The sequence below is a fragment of the Ostrea edulis genome, chromosome 7, assembly GCF_947568905.1.
Source record: "Ostrea edulis chromosome 7, xbOstEdul1.1, whole genome shotgun sequence".
In the NCBI taxonomy this organism is placed as follows: domain Eukaryota; kingdom Metazoa; phylum Mollusca; class Bivalvia; order Ostreida; family Ostreidae; genus Ostrea; species Ostrea edulis.
Genome location: NC_079170.1, coordinates 87557110 through 87572396, shown reverse-complemented (window position 1 = coordinate 87572396; position 15287 = coordinate 87557110). Strand labels below are relative to the sequence as shown.

The 15287-nt window shown below is 34.3% G+C and overlaps 1 protein-coding gene and 1 pseudogene across 1 annotated transcript; both read right to left on the bottom strand.

Moving 5' to 3' along the window:
- Positions 1 to 2498: 2498 nt before the first annotated feature.
- LOC130048830 (neuronal acetylcholine receptor subunit beta-2-like) lies at positions 2499 to 8020 on the bottom strand (annotated as a pseudogene).
- Positions 8021 to 9943: 1923 nt separating this feature from the next.
- LOC125655344 (neuronal acetylcholine receptor subunit beta-2-like) lies at positions 9944 to 12683 on the bottom strand. The gene has a single exon (XM_048885608.2). It carries the CDS (start codon positions 12383 to 12385, stop codon positions 11156 to 11158), a length of 1230 nt encoding a protein of 409 aa, XP_048741565.2. The 5' UTR covers positions 12386 to 12683; the 3' UTR covers positions 9944 to 11155.
- Between the last annotated feature and the right edge of the window lie 2604 nt (positions 12684 to 15287).

The following is a 15287-nucleotide window of genomic DNA, read 5'->3' as shown; positions in this document are numbered from 1 at the left end:
TAGATATTAATATTTAGATTGTTTATATCAAAAAGATATCAAACATTTTAAGGAATTGTTGTATCGAAACGTCGATGAGGAAATTAGTCAAGAGCTTCAACAAAATCTGAGAAATTCATAGAAATGATATCTAGATGACTGTTTCATCTTTGGAAAAAATCCGAAGTTTCATAAGCTGTTGAATACGCTCAATCCAAATACCCAGTTTACCATGGAATATAGAGATACTTCGGTTCCCTTTTTTGACGTCAAAGTGATAAAACATGAAATTAACATACTAACTGACATATTTTACAAACCTACTGAAACACAGCAATATTTGAATTTCAAATCGTGTCATCCTACACACAATAAAAGGAGTATCCCGTACAATTTGATCAGAAGAATTTGCACCATTGTTAAAGATGAAAATGCTAAAGACCAAAGACTGGCGAAATTGATAACATTTCTTACTGTATGGAGTTATCTGGAAACACTCGTTGTTTCAGCTATAATGAAACTAAGAAAATTCCACAAAATATACTTAGAACAACGAGTGAAAACGATCATGATATTTTCCTGATACTATTAATGACAAATTACAACTCAAAACATATAAATATCTTTCAGGAAGCTAGGAGGAATTTTGCAAATATTAAGCGTGATTGAGAACTTCAGAAAAATATTCGTAAATCTAACCTACTCCACAGCCAAATACAACAACCTAACAAAAAGAAATTGTTCATAAAAGGCAAATCTATTTCAACAACTTAAAAATATACAGTCTCTACAGGTGATAGAACATTGTTAACAACTACAACGTATTTCCATTTTATAAATTCAAACCCGAATCAACCTCTGAGACTGGTTAAAGAAAATTATTTATCAAACTTTTTTCTCCTAGACGGAACACGCCTTAATCAATCTGTGTGACATCATGTGTGTTTTTAAACCTTTTAATTTATCACCTCAATGATGTAAAACTTTATACTATTTTGCCAAATTTACATTGATTCTAATAAGAAATGAATAAAAAACATTTCAATGGAAAAAGAACAAAAAACAATTTTTAAAAATGTATAAATGAATAAGGTGGACCAACTTGATATCAACATTAGATATTCCCATACTGATCAGGTCTTCATTTGGTTGTAACAAAATTAAAAGGGCACACACGAGCCCCTGGCGATACGAGAGGTGGGACCATGTGTCTAGGAGGAGTAAGCATCCCTTGTTGATCGGTCACGCACGCCTTGAACACTAAATCTTGATCAGGTAAACGGTAGTCAAGATCATTAAATAAAGAACGGTCCAACGATTGGTATGAAAAACGTTACACATCATTTGACCTAATGATATCGTGTATCATTATAACAGCAATAGAATTTTCGAAATTCTGACATTAAATAAGATTGTTGAAACCCATTTAACATCAACTTGTTTGTCAGTGGTCTGCCTTAATTTAAAATCTGATCATACGCAGAACAAGCTCTTGTGTATCCAATGAGTTGCGATACATAAACACCATACACAGGTATTTGGAATAATGGAATTGCACATCGAATGATGTGTAAAGTGTTTCATATCAACGGGAAGTTGTCGATGGAGAAGCTGAAGTGATTGATTTTGTCATAAAGTTGAATTGTAAGTTTGCCTTTAGCATTTATGTTCAATGAAATATTCAATTATGAAGCGGGTACACACGATTAAATGTCTTTGTGTTTTTGATTGGAGTTCACCGGGATATATTCAATCTACATACGAATGAATATGAATATTGATCTAAATGTCGGGTTGAAAACCACAGCAAGAATTTATTTCCTCTCGTGAAAGCTTTTGAATAAACTCTGACTCATAAGAACATAAAAGCAGCTCATCTAATGAAGGAGCACATTCCATGCCCATGGAACTTCCAACTGACTATTGGAAAACCTGACCACCAACGACTACGCAGATATTGTCGATGAGATCCTTTTGATATCAACTTTAGAATATTACTTCATAGAATCGGACTGGTGTTTAACAAAGTAAGTGTTTGGAGGCCTCATCACAAGATTCGAATATTTCTGTTTTCCATTTTCATTAACAAATTAGCTATCTAGCATGTTAAAAAACCTTCTCTTTAAGTTATCGTGAAGAATAATCGTGTAAAGTGTTCAAAAGTCATCCGCTTTTGTTTATTGTTTGTTTGTTTGTTGGGGTTTTTTGGGGTTTTTTTCTTTTTTTTTCTTTTTTTTTTTTTTTTGTTGATTTGTGAAAAGTTTTGTGATTTAAAATTTACTAACTTTTCTTTAGAATTAAAGGTACTGGTCAAGTATATCTGAAGAGTAAAGGCACTTCTAGTAATAAGACTGCATATAGTCATTTTCGTCCTAGTTCAACTTTGATGTGAGCTAGAGTATTTTATGTTGTCGTTTTTGGAATCCCATCAAGATATCATCATGTAGGAAAGGCTTCCTTTATTTTTCTACGACATAGGCGACGAATTGTCCTATCTTTTCTTTCGGTTGCTTTATTACTTAATAAGTTCCATTCTCCGTTATAGAAAGAACACAACCCGTGCTAATAAGGTAAGCTAAGGAATAGATACAAAACATCATTAAATCTATTGCAGACGAGACGTCATTCCAAGATATATTTCCATCTTCCTCAGCTTCAGTAACGTTCTCTTTCACAACATCAAGTGGGTTAACAGCATCTCCCTTCATTATTTTACGCTTTCTTATTTGACAACGTGAAAATTTTACAATTATTTCGAAACGTCCATTGCATTGACCTTTTCACTTTCATTCCTGTGACGCAAACGAAGCTGTAGTGAGGACACTATCAGAGCTATTCCTCCCATGATGATCTGAATATGTAGGTAAGAAGTGAGATAAGGAGTGGTGTCCAAGTTTGCAGGAAGTTCCGAACTAATGATCGTCAGAAATACCATGAATCCAAGCGCTACTGTAATAGAGTACGACATCTTCTCTCAGGCATCGGCAGGAATGACGAACACAAGTATATTCAGGATTCCGAAAAACACAATTGGTAGAACAATATTTCCGACGAAATGTGATGGCTTCCGTTTTAAACGAAGACTGAAAGTGATGCCAGCATTACTTCCAGAATTATCTATATTTTGGCTGGTAGATGTGATTTCCTGTTGCTGTTGCTTTTATTCTGAACCAATTTCATGGCATCATCAAGTGGTCTTATTTTGACTTGGTTCTGAAATTGTGACCACAATGTAAAAACAATGTCGCAGGTTTTGGTATCGAATGGAAAATACGTAACGTCTGTAGAACACTGAGATTCAAACACCTGGTAAGGCTTCCAGGTTACTGTTCCATCAAATGAGATAATGACTTAATAAAAGGAACCTCCTAATTCCTTGAATTCCGTGAATCCGTTTTTCAGAACCAAATCCGGTTTCCACATCGTGTTTTGGGGTAGTGGTAACTTCTCTACACGATATGCTAACGAGTCCCACGTCAGGAATTCGTCCCGCAATTCAAGAGTGAGATATGCCGTACTAACCAATTATTCTTCGAGTTCATGCAGCCTGTTTATCTCCTTTAAGTTGAAGATCATAGATAGTTATGTTGCCAATGATTGATCCGTTGATGGACGAAGCGTTTTATCGTATGCATTGGTTTCAAACAGATATTTTGTGATAAATTCACAATCAGGAATATATTGTAAATGATTGTTGTACACAGATACATCTTAAAGAACTTCTTTGACTTCATCCACTGAATATCTGAGCACAGAAGCTGATAAATAAACAATCAAAATAGTATTGAAAATTATTGGTGTACCCAGTAGCATCTTAAAGAGAGATAATTTTGTAGATTCTACCAACTCCTAGCTCAGCAGTTGACAGGCGCACTGCGATGTTACAATTAGAGCAAACGTAAGTTCGATGATGACAAAGCCAATTGTATTTGTCCCTATCATAAACAATTACCAATGACTGCATTGATTTTTGTTTTGTACATTCTTTTTATCAGATTTGTAATTATAATTAAGAAATATCATAGAGCAAACAATTTTAATGGAGGTAAATTTGGTCCATTGTAAGTCGGACCAAATATTCGATGGACCATGCTGAACCATTAAGAAATGTGACAATAATGCAACACAAAGAAAAAACAGTTGAATTCACATTCGTGATTATTTAAAAAGCATTATTGTATCATGAGCCTATCTAATAGGAAAAAATAGATTTCTGTCCACGCCAATGGCGTTAATTGAAAAAAAAATCTAGGTGATTGATCTCCTTAACACTTATAGAGCAAAGTGTGTTTAACGATGCAATATGTTTCTAAATACAAAAGAGGTAATTCAAAAGTGAGGCGTAACGAATTATTTTCAATCTCTGAGCGCCTAAATAGATAATGGTATGCTTTAATTTCTCTCATTTTGCAATATCTGTTTGCTGATCTGACCTAATTGTTGAATTGTGCGAACGTGCATCCGAGTGGGATCAGGATATTTACGTGACATCACACATACATTGGACAGAATCATTTGGTGACGTATATGGACTTCTTTTTCACTTATGTAAAACCTGAAGATAACAAACAGCGATCAATCCCATAATTCTATAAGGAATACAAAGGCGATAAACACCATAATTGGGACCAGGTTGGCCTAGGAGAGTATATAATCCTTCTTGATCGGTTACATCCGCAATGAGTCCTCTAAAACCGTAAAATGACATCATCTATTTAATTTATTCCCAAGAGATGGGATATCCACTGAAACAGGAAACATCCATGTGCATGGCTTTGTATACGACATTTTTTCGAATCATCATCTCATTTATTAAACTGCTTAGATAGGAAGCGATAACTCCATTTGTCAACAGTCAAGTCGTGGTATGACAAAGACAATCATACAATATAAATGTACTAAGGTGTTTCCATATCTATCCACCCACTCTTTTATTTTTTGTCAAACATGATCCACGGCAACAAAGGACGCAGTGAAGGTTTTTTTTCTGTTTCTACGTGACTCCCATTATAAATCCCCATAACGTGCACATGTGGAAGAACGAAAAATAATTGGATCGCGATTCTAACAAAACGAAATATCTTTGCACTTGGAGATTGACTTAAAACAACCTTCTCAAAAATATGCTATTAAGGAAACTTGAGAGAAAATATATTCTTCCGATCCTTAAATCTTCAGTGTATTTGATGTGACCTTAGATGTCATATTTCACCAAAACAGATTTCTATCGCACCTGGATCGCAGACATTTTCTTTTGTATTTTGGGTTGTCCTATAAGTTCGAAACTTTTCCAGTAGATCTACCACTATACCGATAGTATGATGGAGAATTGCGTCAGATACCAAGTCGTCCTTTGTTTACATAGTATTAGAATTTGAAAATCAACATGCACAAACGCCAAAGATTAATTTTAAGATATTGTACCCCTAATTAGCCCCACAAATATTTTCAACAGACAATAAAATCAGGCCGTAAATGTTAATTTTCTCCAGAGGATTCTGCAAATCAACGGAGAGACGTTTAAAAATCAATCTCAAAACAGAAGATGTAGCTTAATTAATTAAGCATTGAAGCCTATGGGAACAAGATATTTTTCATGGATGAAAGATAAAGAAATGGGTTTGGGTGGAAGGTCTAGGTGAAAGAAAATCCATAATAGTATCATTAGTAAATCAGCGGACTAAAAAACAGAGGCCACGTGGATTTTTTTTATATATTCGATTTGTCCAAATTTACAAGATGAGATCATTCTTATAATTGATACTGAATGTTAATTACATTTCGTGTTCATATATTTTATTCAATATATACATGCGAAGTTGGTAATTCCAACAGATAATCAACTTTATATTAATTGTTATACTGCTGAACATAGCAACTATCTCTACATTGATGAGGAATACCTTAATCTTACCAACTACATTCAGGAATATAGATATTCAGTAAAATTACATGCATTGCATGACTAAATACCATAGATGTGTTTTTACGTTTCTGTGACACGTCATAATGTTTATTTTCAGGATTGGATGTAAGTCATTTATAATTTTGTGCACCTTGCTCCATGAACATAAATTGAATATAGATATACGGCTGTATGCTAAATTTCAAATTGATGTAAACAATAAGATTTTATTATTTCATAAATCAGTAAAATTCGTGTTGCGGTTTTGGTAAGGTGAAGATAACGAACAGTGATCAATCTCATAACTCCTACAAGCAATACAAAATAGATAGTTGGGCAAACACGGACCCCTGGACACACCAGAGGTGGGATAAGGTGCCTAGGAGAAGTAAGCATCCCCTGTTGACCGGTCACACCCGCCGTGAGCCCCGTACCCTGATCAGGTAAACGGAGTTATCCGCAATCAAAATCAGTGTGCCAAGAACGGCTTAACAATCGGTATGAAACACGTCAGACAGCATTTGACCCAATGATAGGTTGTATTGACGAACTAGATCGTTATAACGACCATAGAATTTGCGAAATGCTGACTTCAATTGAGACTGTTGAAATTCCTGTACCATCAACTTGTTTGTCAGTAGCTTACCTCGATTTAAAATCTGACTATACCCAGAACAAGCTCTTGCATATCGAATCAGTTGAGATATATAAACACCATATGCAGGTGATAATGGAATATTGCTACATAAATGTGGGAAGTTGACGATGGAGAAGCTGAAATCATCCCGTTTGTCATACAGTTGAGTTGTCAGTTTGGTGTAATATGGTACAACATTAATAGAGTGTATTAGTGTGATTTTAAACAATCGGGGCTATATAAATTTTAATTTTTGAAACATCAATGCTTCATGCCAGAAATTCAAGGTTTTTAGTCCCGGACTCATTCGGAGCATGAGTCCTCTTGTACGCGGGACATCTTCTGAGAAAGTTCTGATCCGCCTTCATAACGACTTTTTGAAATTAAAATTCTGTTTTTTTAATACAGGAGAGTATGGACAGCGACTCTTTACGCCGCCATCATTCATAAAGCGAATTAGCGCTTCGTGAAAAACTATGACGTATGAAGCGTTGCACTTCATTCCCTCGTGTATTTTACAAAATTTTAATTCATTTTTTTTTTTTTATTTACATTTTACTTTCATTTTTGCTGGAAACACAGTCAATAGAATAGCCGACTATATTTATCAAGATTCACACGCACATTGTTCACATTCTTGAGGAAATTGTTCTTACTTCAATTGGTAAAGATATAAAAGGCAAACACATTAGAAATCTAAATATAATGGAATATCAACCCGTTTACTCTAGAGATACAAATACGTTTATCATTTTATTTCGTGAATTTATCAGAAGAAGAATAAAATTTCCGATACAGTAGGTGCACATCTCCGATCCCGAGTAAATAGCAGTCCATATTTTTTTTTTCTTGGCGAGTATGCCACGTGTATTACTTCTGCAAGTGAAGCTGTATTTTGCAAGAATTGAATGTGAATAATATATATTTTATGTTCATTGATTATTTAATGTTATCAGTACATAACTGGTAAATGATTACATGTTATTGGCGTGATGACAAGTATTCTAGAAAAACCTTTTTTTTCGCATTTTCTCATAAATTATCTAAGCTTTCGGAATGTTTTACTAATGTCCGATATGTCGATTGTAATTTTGAGGAATGCACGATGTTTTAAAACGGGGTTTTATTTGTTTTTCACTCGGGTGTAACAAGTAAATGTTGGTAAACTTTTCTCGAGTACCAAGAGATTTAGTGCCGAGCGAAGCGAGGGACCAAATCGAGTGGCGAGAGAAAAGTTTAAAAACATACTTAGTACATGTTTCACCCGAGAAATGAATACTCTTTGTCTTCTCTATCTGATTTATTATAATCCTTCCTTATTCTTTATCCTTCAATCAAGGTCATCCGCATTTATTTTATATAATTTTGTATTGGCTGGGTTTGATAATTAGTTCCCTTAAGGGGAGTTTACCTGTCCTCAACGACCAGGTGAGGATGCACAGTGTGTAGTTTTCAAGTATTAATAGGTTTCTGTACACATTCGATGTATCTTCATCCATGTTTCACGAGTGTCTGTCATGTCTTTTCAAATGGATTTTGGCTGTGTGCTTACTAAAACTATTATTTCATTATTATATTTTTTTTGCATTTTTTTTTTACGTTTTAGGGTATGATAGAAAATGCTTCCATGATTTTCTAGATATCATTTCTGAAAATGATCTTGAAAACAGACTATTTGGTTGACCAACAAAAACAGATCAGATATGCTGATAAAGTGATATAAAACTCCCTATGTCTTTTATATTTGTTTCAATGATAAGTAAGAGTAAGGGATTAAATATATCTTACACAGAGCACGTGTGATCTCTTCATTGTTTCTGTTGGTCACCCAAATCTTGTGTTTTTGTTTTAATATCCAATGTTCCATATCAATTCTGGGAAGTGACACACCGTATGCAGAAAGCGCGACGCTCTTCCCTGATTGTTACCAATCCTTAATCATTATTGGTTTGATAATTGTAAATACAATGGCAAGGTTACCCAACCATGAAGCTTGGACTTGGGGTGCACCAAGCTATCTGGTACACGCAAAAATATTTTGTTCGGGATGCGAAACATATCCTAATCACATTTGGTTTATATTCGGTAAGGTAAAACCTTAAATCTGAAAGAAAATAACGGATAAAATGTATACATATTTTGGAATCCATGTCAGCTTTAAAGTCATTTATAGGACAGTAATTGCGGTGTGTCATCGCAATCGCAAAATGTCACGTTTTTAAACTCTAACTATAGTTTCTGTCAATTGTTGGTAAAATACGTACTCGTCAAGGTCCGGTGATTATGTTTAAACGTCTGATAACGAGGATTTTATCACTTTCTAGAGCAGACATAATTACCTCAGAATTGAAATTTCAATGATACCTTCGGTACCGGGTGACAATTTAAATATTCTCTATTTTATAAGATATGAATTAAGCGATCACTATCGTGATAATTCATGTTGTTTACTAAGTACACAATAAGGTCGAACAGACGTAGTAAACTATTGTATTTTGTTCTCCATGATAGTGTACATATTATAACCATTGTTTGCTTTTCCTTTGAGAGAATGTTTTAACAGAGTGAAACGTACATGTATATTGAAACAAAATGTATGCATTCCCTCCAACAAATCGCAATCGTTATGTACGATGTTCACTTCTGAGTTCGTAAACTCTAGCAGAGACATATATAATAGAATTAAACAATTGTTTACCGCTTAAAATATGTGATAGTCCCACAATTTCTATTCATCGGTGTGATAAATGGATTTTAAATGAAGTTTATTTCATTTCATTGCAATTACATGTTCAAGGGCGGATCCAGAGGGGAGTCAAGGGGGTCCGGGCCCCCCTTTTTGCGGACCCCCAAAAAATTGAGTTATTCAATTTTAACGAGACTTTGAGTCAAAATGATATGAAAGGTGGATACTTACATGTAATTGCATCATTCATCAATACCAGTGTATCATTTCATGCTACGATAAATAAGACGAAACACTGATATATTTTTACGATATTTTCTTCAGATACAAGTCTCACTTCAGAATTCTTAAAAAGTATTTAAGTATATGTAACATGAAAGTTCTGTTTAAGAAGTAGACAATTTAAACGTGAAAACGAAGTGCCAGAGGAAATGCTCAGAATGCAGGATTTTGCACCATTTACCGCATAGTTTCTAAGGACCAAGACCCCTGACCTATTGGGAGTAACCTTTAAATAAGTTTTTAAAATCAAAAATCAGGTCTGAATATGTAGATAACAATGACTAGAACTGGGGAAACAAGTGGAAATAAATTAAGCATTTTCGTGTATAAATTGTCTCAAGATCCCCCTAAAATGCTATGTATACAAGCAAAAGGTGTCAATGAGGTGGGAGTGGCGATTGTGAAAAGTACCTAAAAGATCAAGTGCTAGGACACCCCCCCCCCTTTTTTTTTTTTTTTTTTTTTTACAAATTCCTGGATCCGCCTATGAACTTTATTGCTAAGTGGAAATATTGAGTTCTCCATGGGTAAAAATAAAGATCATTCAAAGCAGATCAGATGCAATATATTCTCAAAATCTTTAAACTACAGAAAAAGGGTTTTTTCTATCTCATAGAGGTATATACTAGTACAATTTGACTTCGCCTGATTTGACTGAAAATTGATGTGAAGGATTTGAGGTAGCTCATTACACTAAAATTGTATTTAATGGCTCGTTAAAGCACCTTTAAAGTTTTATGAAATATAATTACCATCGAAAAAGGGATACAAGCTCTCAATTATTCTAAATGATTTTTTAGTGATTTCCCGGGATGAAAAAAAAAGATGTTTCGTTTACAAATAAGATATTCTAGAGTCAAAATTTCCCTGTGATTTGGTGCATAATATAAATATCTAATAAAACATGTCTAAAGGTTTCAGATATAATGCGCATTCTAATATTTTAGAGGAAAAACAATATTGATGAAAAATTGAAATCGTTGTTAATACATGTATGTTTTAAATCTACGGATAAAATTTTACATTAGTTAGAAATGAGATATTCCTAATATTTACAGAAGAGACGTATTACAGATATTTATTCATCAAGATTCATCCGCGCATTGTTCACAACTAAGTCGCATTCACACGGAAATGACGAACATTACAATGGGTAAAGTAATCAATGACAAAAACTTTAGAAATGTAAATAACAACTTGATGTCAGAAATGAAGCAGATTATCCAGTCAACATTTACTTCTTTTTCGTTTTGTTGTTTTGTTTTGTTTTTTTTGGGTTTTTTTTTTTGGGGGGGGGGGTTTCTTTCTTTCGTTTTTTGGCTCCAAAATTTAAATATTTTTACACTTGGTTACGAACAAATTTACAAATGTATCAACCAAATCATGTTTTACTCAAAAGGATCATATGTAGTAACAGTAGAGATTACATTCCCAAATTCGCTCTATACAAAATGTATTTCTTTGTATCTAAATGAAAAAAAATTAAAACCTGAGTCAAATAATAAGATATCCATGACGTAATATCTTAGGCTCAAGAACACGTTTTATATATACAAATCTAACCCATTTATGGGGTCACATCAAGCTATTATTATCATTTGGTTTGTATCACTTTTTCACTTTTCTATGACATAAGCGACGAATTGTCGGATTGCTTTATTGCCCGTTATGTTCCATTCTCCATTAACGATACCACACAAACCGTGCTAATGAGGTACACTAAGGAATAGATACCGAACATAAGAAAATCTATCGCAGACGTGACGTCATTCCAAGACATCTTTACATCGTCCTCATCGTCAGCAAAATTCTTTTCTTTTACATCATCAAGAGGGATGACAGTCTTTCCCTTCATAACCTTATTCTTCCTCAATTGACAATGCGAAAGCTTCACAATTAATTGGAAAAATCCATTCACATTTTGACCTTCCTCTTTGTGACGTAGGCGAAGCTGCAGTGAGGAAACTATCAGAGCTATTCCTCCCATGATGATCTGAATCTGTAGGTAAGACGTAAGGTATGGAGTGGTGTCTGAGTTTGCTGGAAGTTCCGAACTAATGATCGTCAGAAATACCATGAATCCAAGCGCTACTGTAATAGAGTACGACATCTTCTCTCCAGCATCGGCAGGAATTACGAATACAAGAATATTCAGAATTCCAAGAAACAAAATTGGTAGAACTATATTTCCGACGAAGTGCGAAGGCTTTCGTTTTAAATTGAGACTGTACGTGATGACGGCGTTACTTCCGGAATTGTCTATATTTTGATTGGTGGACACAATTTCCCATATGCTGTTGCTCTGATACTGATCCCTTGCCACTGCATCCTTAGCGGAGGTTAAATTTACTTGAGACGAATAATGCGACCACAGAGTGAAAACAATGTCGCAAGTTTGGGTATCGAATGGAAAATACGTCACGTCTATAGAACATTGGGATTGAAACACCTGGTAAGGTTTCCAAATTACGTCTCCACTTAATGCCAGCAGGATATTGTAAAACGAGCCGCCCAGTTCCTTAAATTCTGTAAATCCATTTTTCAGAACCAGATCCGGTTTCCATACCAGGGTTTGGGGTAACATCAACCTGTACACAGGAAATGCTGACGGATCCCACGTCAGGAATTCGTCCCGCCATTTTAGAGTGAGATACGCCGTAGTTACTAATTTCTCCTCCAGTTCATCTAGCTTGTTAATACCCATCAAATGGAAGGACACTTTTAGCTCCGTTGCCAATGATTGATCCGTCGATGGACGAAGTGTGTTGTCGTACGCATTGGTTTCAAACAGATATTTCGTCAAGTTTTTGACCACGTCAGCTGAATATCCAAATACATGACTTGATAAACTCAACATATAAAGTGCACGGAGCAACATTGATGCACAAAGTTGCATTATTATCTGAGACCATTGAAAACCTATCCAATACAATCCAGTTTTAAACACAGATTTTTGTCAAGTTCCTGACCATGCCCACCAAGGGTGGTTGCGTAAAAACTTACTCAAAATATTATTGAACACCGTCGTCGAACATAATTGCACTGAATTTCGAAACTTGAAACCTGTTTCATTCAAGAATAGAAAATATAGTTCACGATTTTAAACTTATTAGCAAAGTTACAAGAAACCATTTTCAGCATGTGTGGGTTGTACGAAGGTATTTAATTCTTTTATGCAGCTTTAAATCATCCTTCGGGACAAGTTAATCCGTAGAGAGGTGAACAATACAGAGAGAGAAATTCTGCTTTGATTTTACATGAACTTGAAGATGAACTCCTTACATCTGATTCAATAGTTCAATGATGATAATTTGAAGATTGTTTATATATTTATAGATAGAAAAGACATTGTAATTGTATTTTCTTCTACCGATGTGACCTTGTCTTCAAAAGAGCATCATTAGATACTTCAAATATATCGTTATATCATCATTCCATATATATATATATATATATATATATATATATATATATATATATATATATCCAATAATAAAAGTCATAATTTAATTAAAGCCGAAAGTGCTAACAGTGAAATGTTCTTCGAGTTTTGTGTTTCTTGACTTTTATTATTGGATGTATTTAATGTATCAAATATCGAATTCTTTATTTACAAACTATATATATATATATATATATATATATATATATATATATATATATATAGATAGATAGATAGATAGATAGATAGATAAACGAAATTATAAATAAAACCAAATAATGAAAATATAATGAAGGTATTTTACTCCAAATCAAAAGATATATATATATATATATATATTTCTTTTCATGTCACAGTTAAACAATGTAACTTAAATAAGCACGAATTGGGTACCTTTATTAGCTGACCTGGTTTTGTCTTCTTATGCGGTAGAATTTATTCAAAACCTTTTATGAAAGAAAAAGTCTTGTTGTGGCGTTCAAACTGATATTTATATATGTCGAGTACGCTTTATATATTAATGATACCTACTTCATTCAAACGTCAATTCTATATATCAGCGGCGGATTTAGAGAGCCGGCGCACCCCCCCCCCCCCTAAAATTTTCAAATTTAAGGTAAATCGAGGTATCTTGTTTCGGAAAATGTATTAAACGATAAAAGATGCAATAATTTCTTCCACTCCCGGAAAAATAAATGAGAAAATCCTTTGATTTCTTGAATTACTTTATTGGGAGAACTTAATTTTTTTCAAAAAAACCCTTAAAATTTGGGTCATTTTATTAATTTCACCTTATTAAAATGATAAAAAATAGTACAAATGACTTAATAGGAGAAATATTTCAAGCCCCATAAAATCTGTAAAATCCAGAACCCCCTACCTCATAAAGTGGCGCCTTCCGTAACCACAATTCCTGGATCCGCCCCTGTATATCCCTTTAGACTCAAAATAAAAAACACCAGTCTTATATATCTGCTTCATAGTTAAGCATATAGACGTTAACGGCGAACTAACAACTAACCTTTATGACAAACGGGATGGCCTCAGCTTCTCCATCGTCAACTCCCCATATTTATGTAGCAAAATTCCATTATCACCTGCATATTGTGTTTAAGCCTCTCAATTGATAAAATATGTGAGAACATGTACATGTACTACTTATGGCCTCGCTGCCCTTCTCGTTTTTATGACACAGCGAGATCCCTCTGCATATATATACATACTTGGCGACAACAGAATGCAGACTTTTAACCACTCTAACACCAGAATAACAATTCTGGAACTCCAAGCCCTCCACCCCAGTTAGATAACCACACAACAAGTTTCCCGATACAGACCCACATTGTAGCCGAATATTCAACATACTTTAATGCATTTCTTGACTAGGAGGTTTAGCTTGAGGTGTAAACATTCCATACCGAGGGTAACGAAATGTTTGACCACGGAATAACAAATTCATCTAAACCTACAGAACAATGATGAGTCGGTTTCCAGGAACCTCAAGTCTCTCCGTTATACATGTTCTAAAACAATATCTTTAAAAGAAAAACTATATTCACCCAGTTTTTAAAACGGTTCATATGTCTGCTTCTGTAGTGTCAATACCATCATATTCCAAAGTAGTTTTAGTTCCACGGTTTTGGGAATACATTGAAAATTGTGAAGCTTGAACTATAGTTAAATTTGCGTTTCATACAGTTTATTAAAGGAGCTATTTGCATAGGGGTGAGGTTTTTCCCTATAATAATTCCGTTGACCGTGAAGGTGCAAGAATTCCGACTCGAGTTGGACTTAAGCTAAAGGATCAATTCAGGGTAACAAAAGAAAGAATAACTTTTTCTGTCTTTTCAAAAATCTCATCCATATTCGTTCCAGTTTATGATTTTATGCCAAGCATCTATTCTATTTTGATTATTTGGGTTTTAACACTCCGGACGTCCAGTAGAACATGGAAGTGGTATTGTAAGAATTAAAATAGTTCTTATAAAATAACATTCATAGGGAAAATTACTTACAGAAACTCTATCTTCTGTGTTCATCAACAAAAATGAATATTGCATCCATGAGGTGCAAAAATTTCTCGAAATGAAATACCTACCATGACATTTTGTATAATACATGTAATTCTGGATCATTTTATTTCAGTTGAAATTACAGAATAATTGGAGAGATTAAATTCAAAACTACGTGTCGACATTTACCAGCAAAGCAAGACATCCTTCAGAGAAAAGGATTTCTCACATATGGGTTTATTCAATCATGATAGGAACTAGTCTCGTTCGATTTTCTGTTGAGAGTTGCTGCCCCTTGCAAGTGAAGTGGCCAACTGCACACTTCCTTAGTAACGAATTAACTA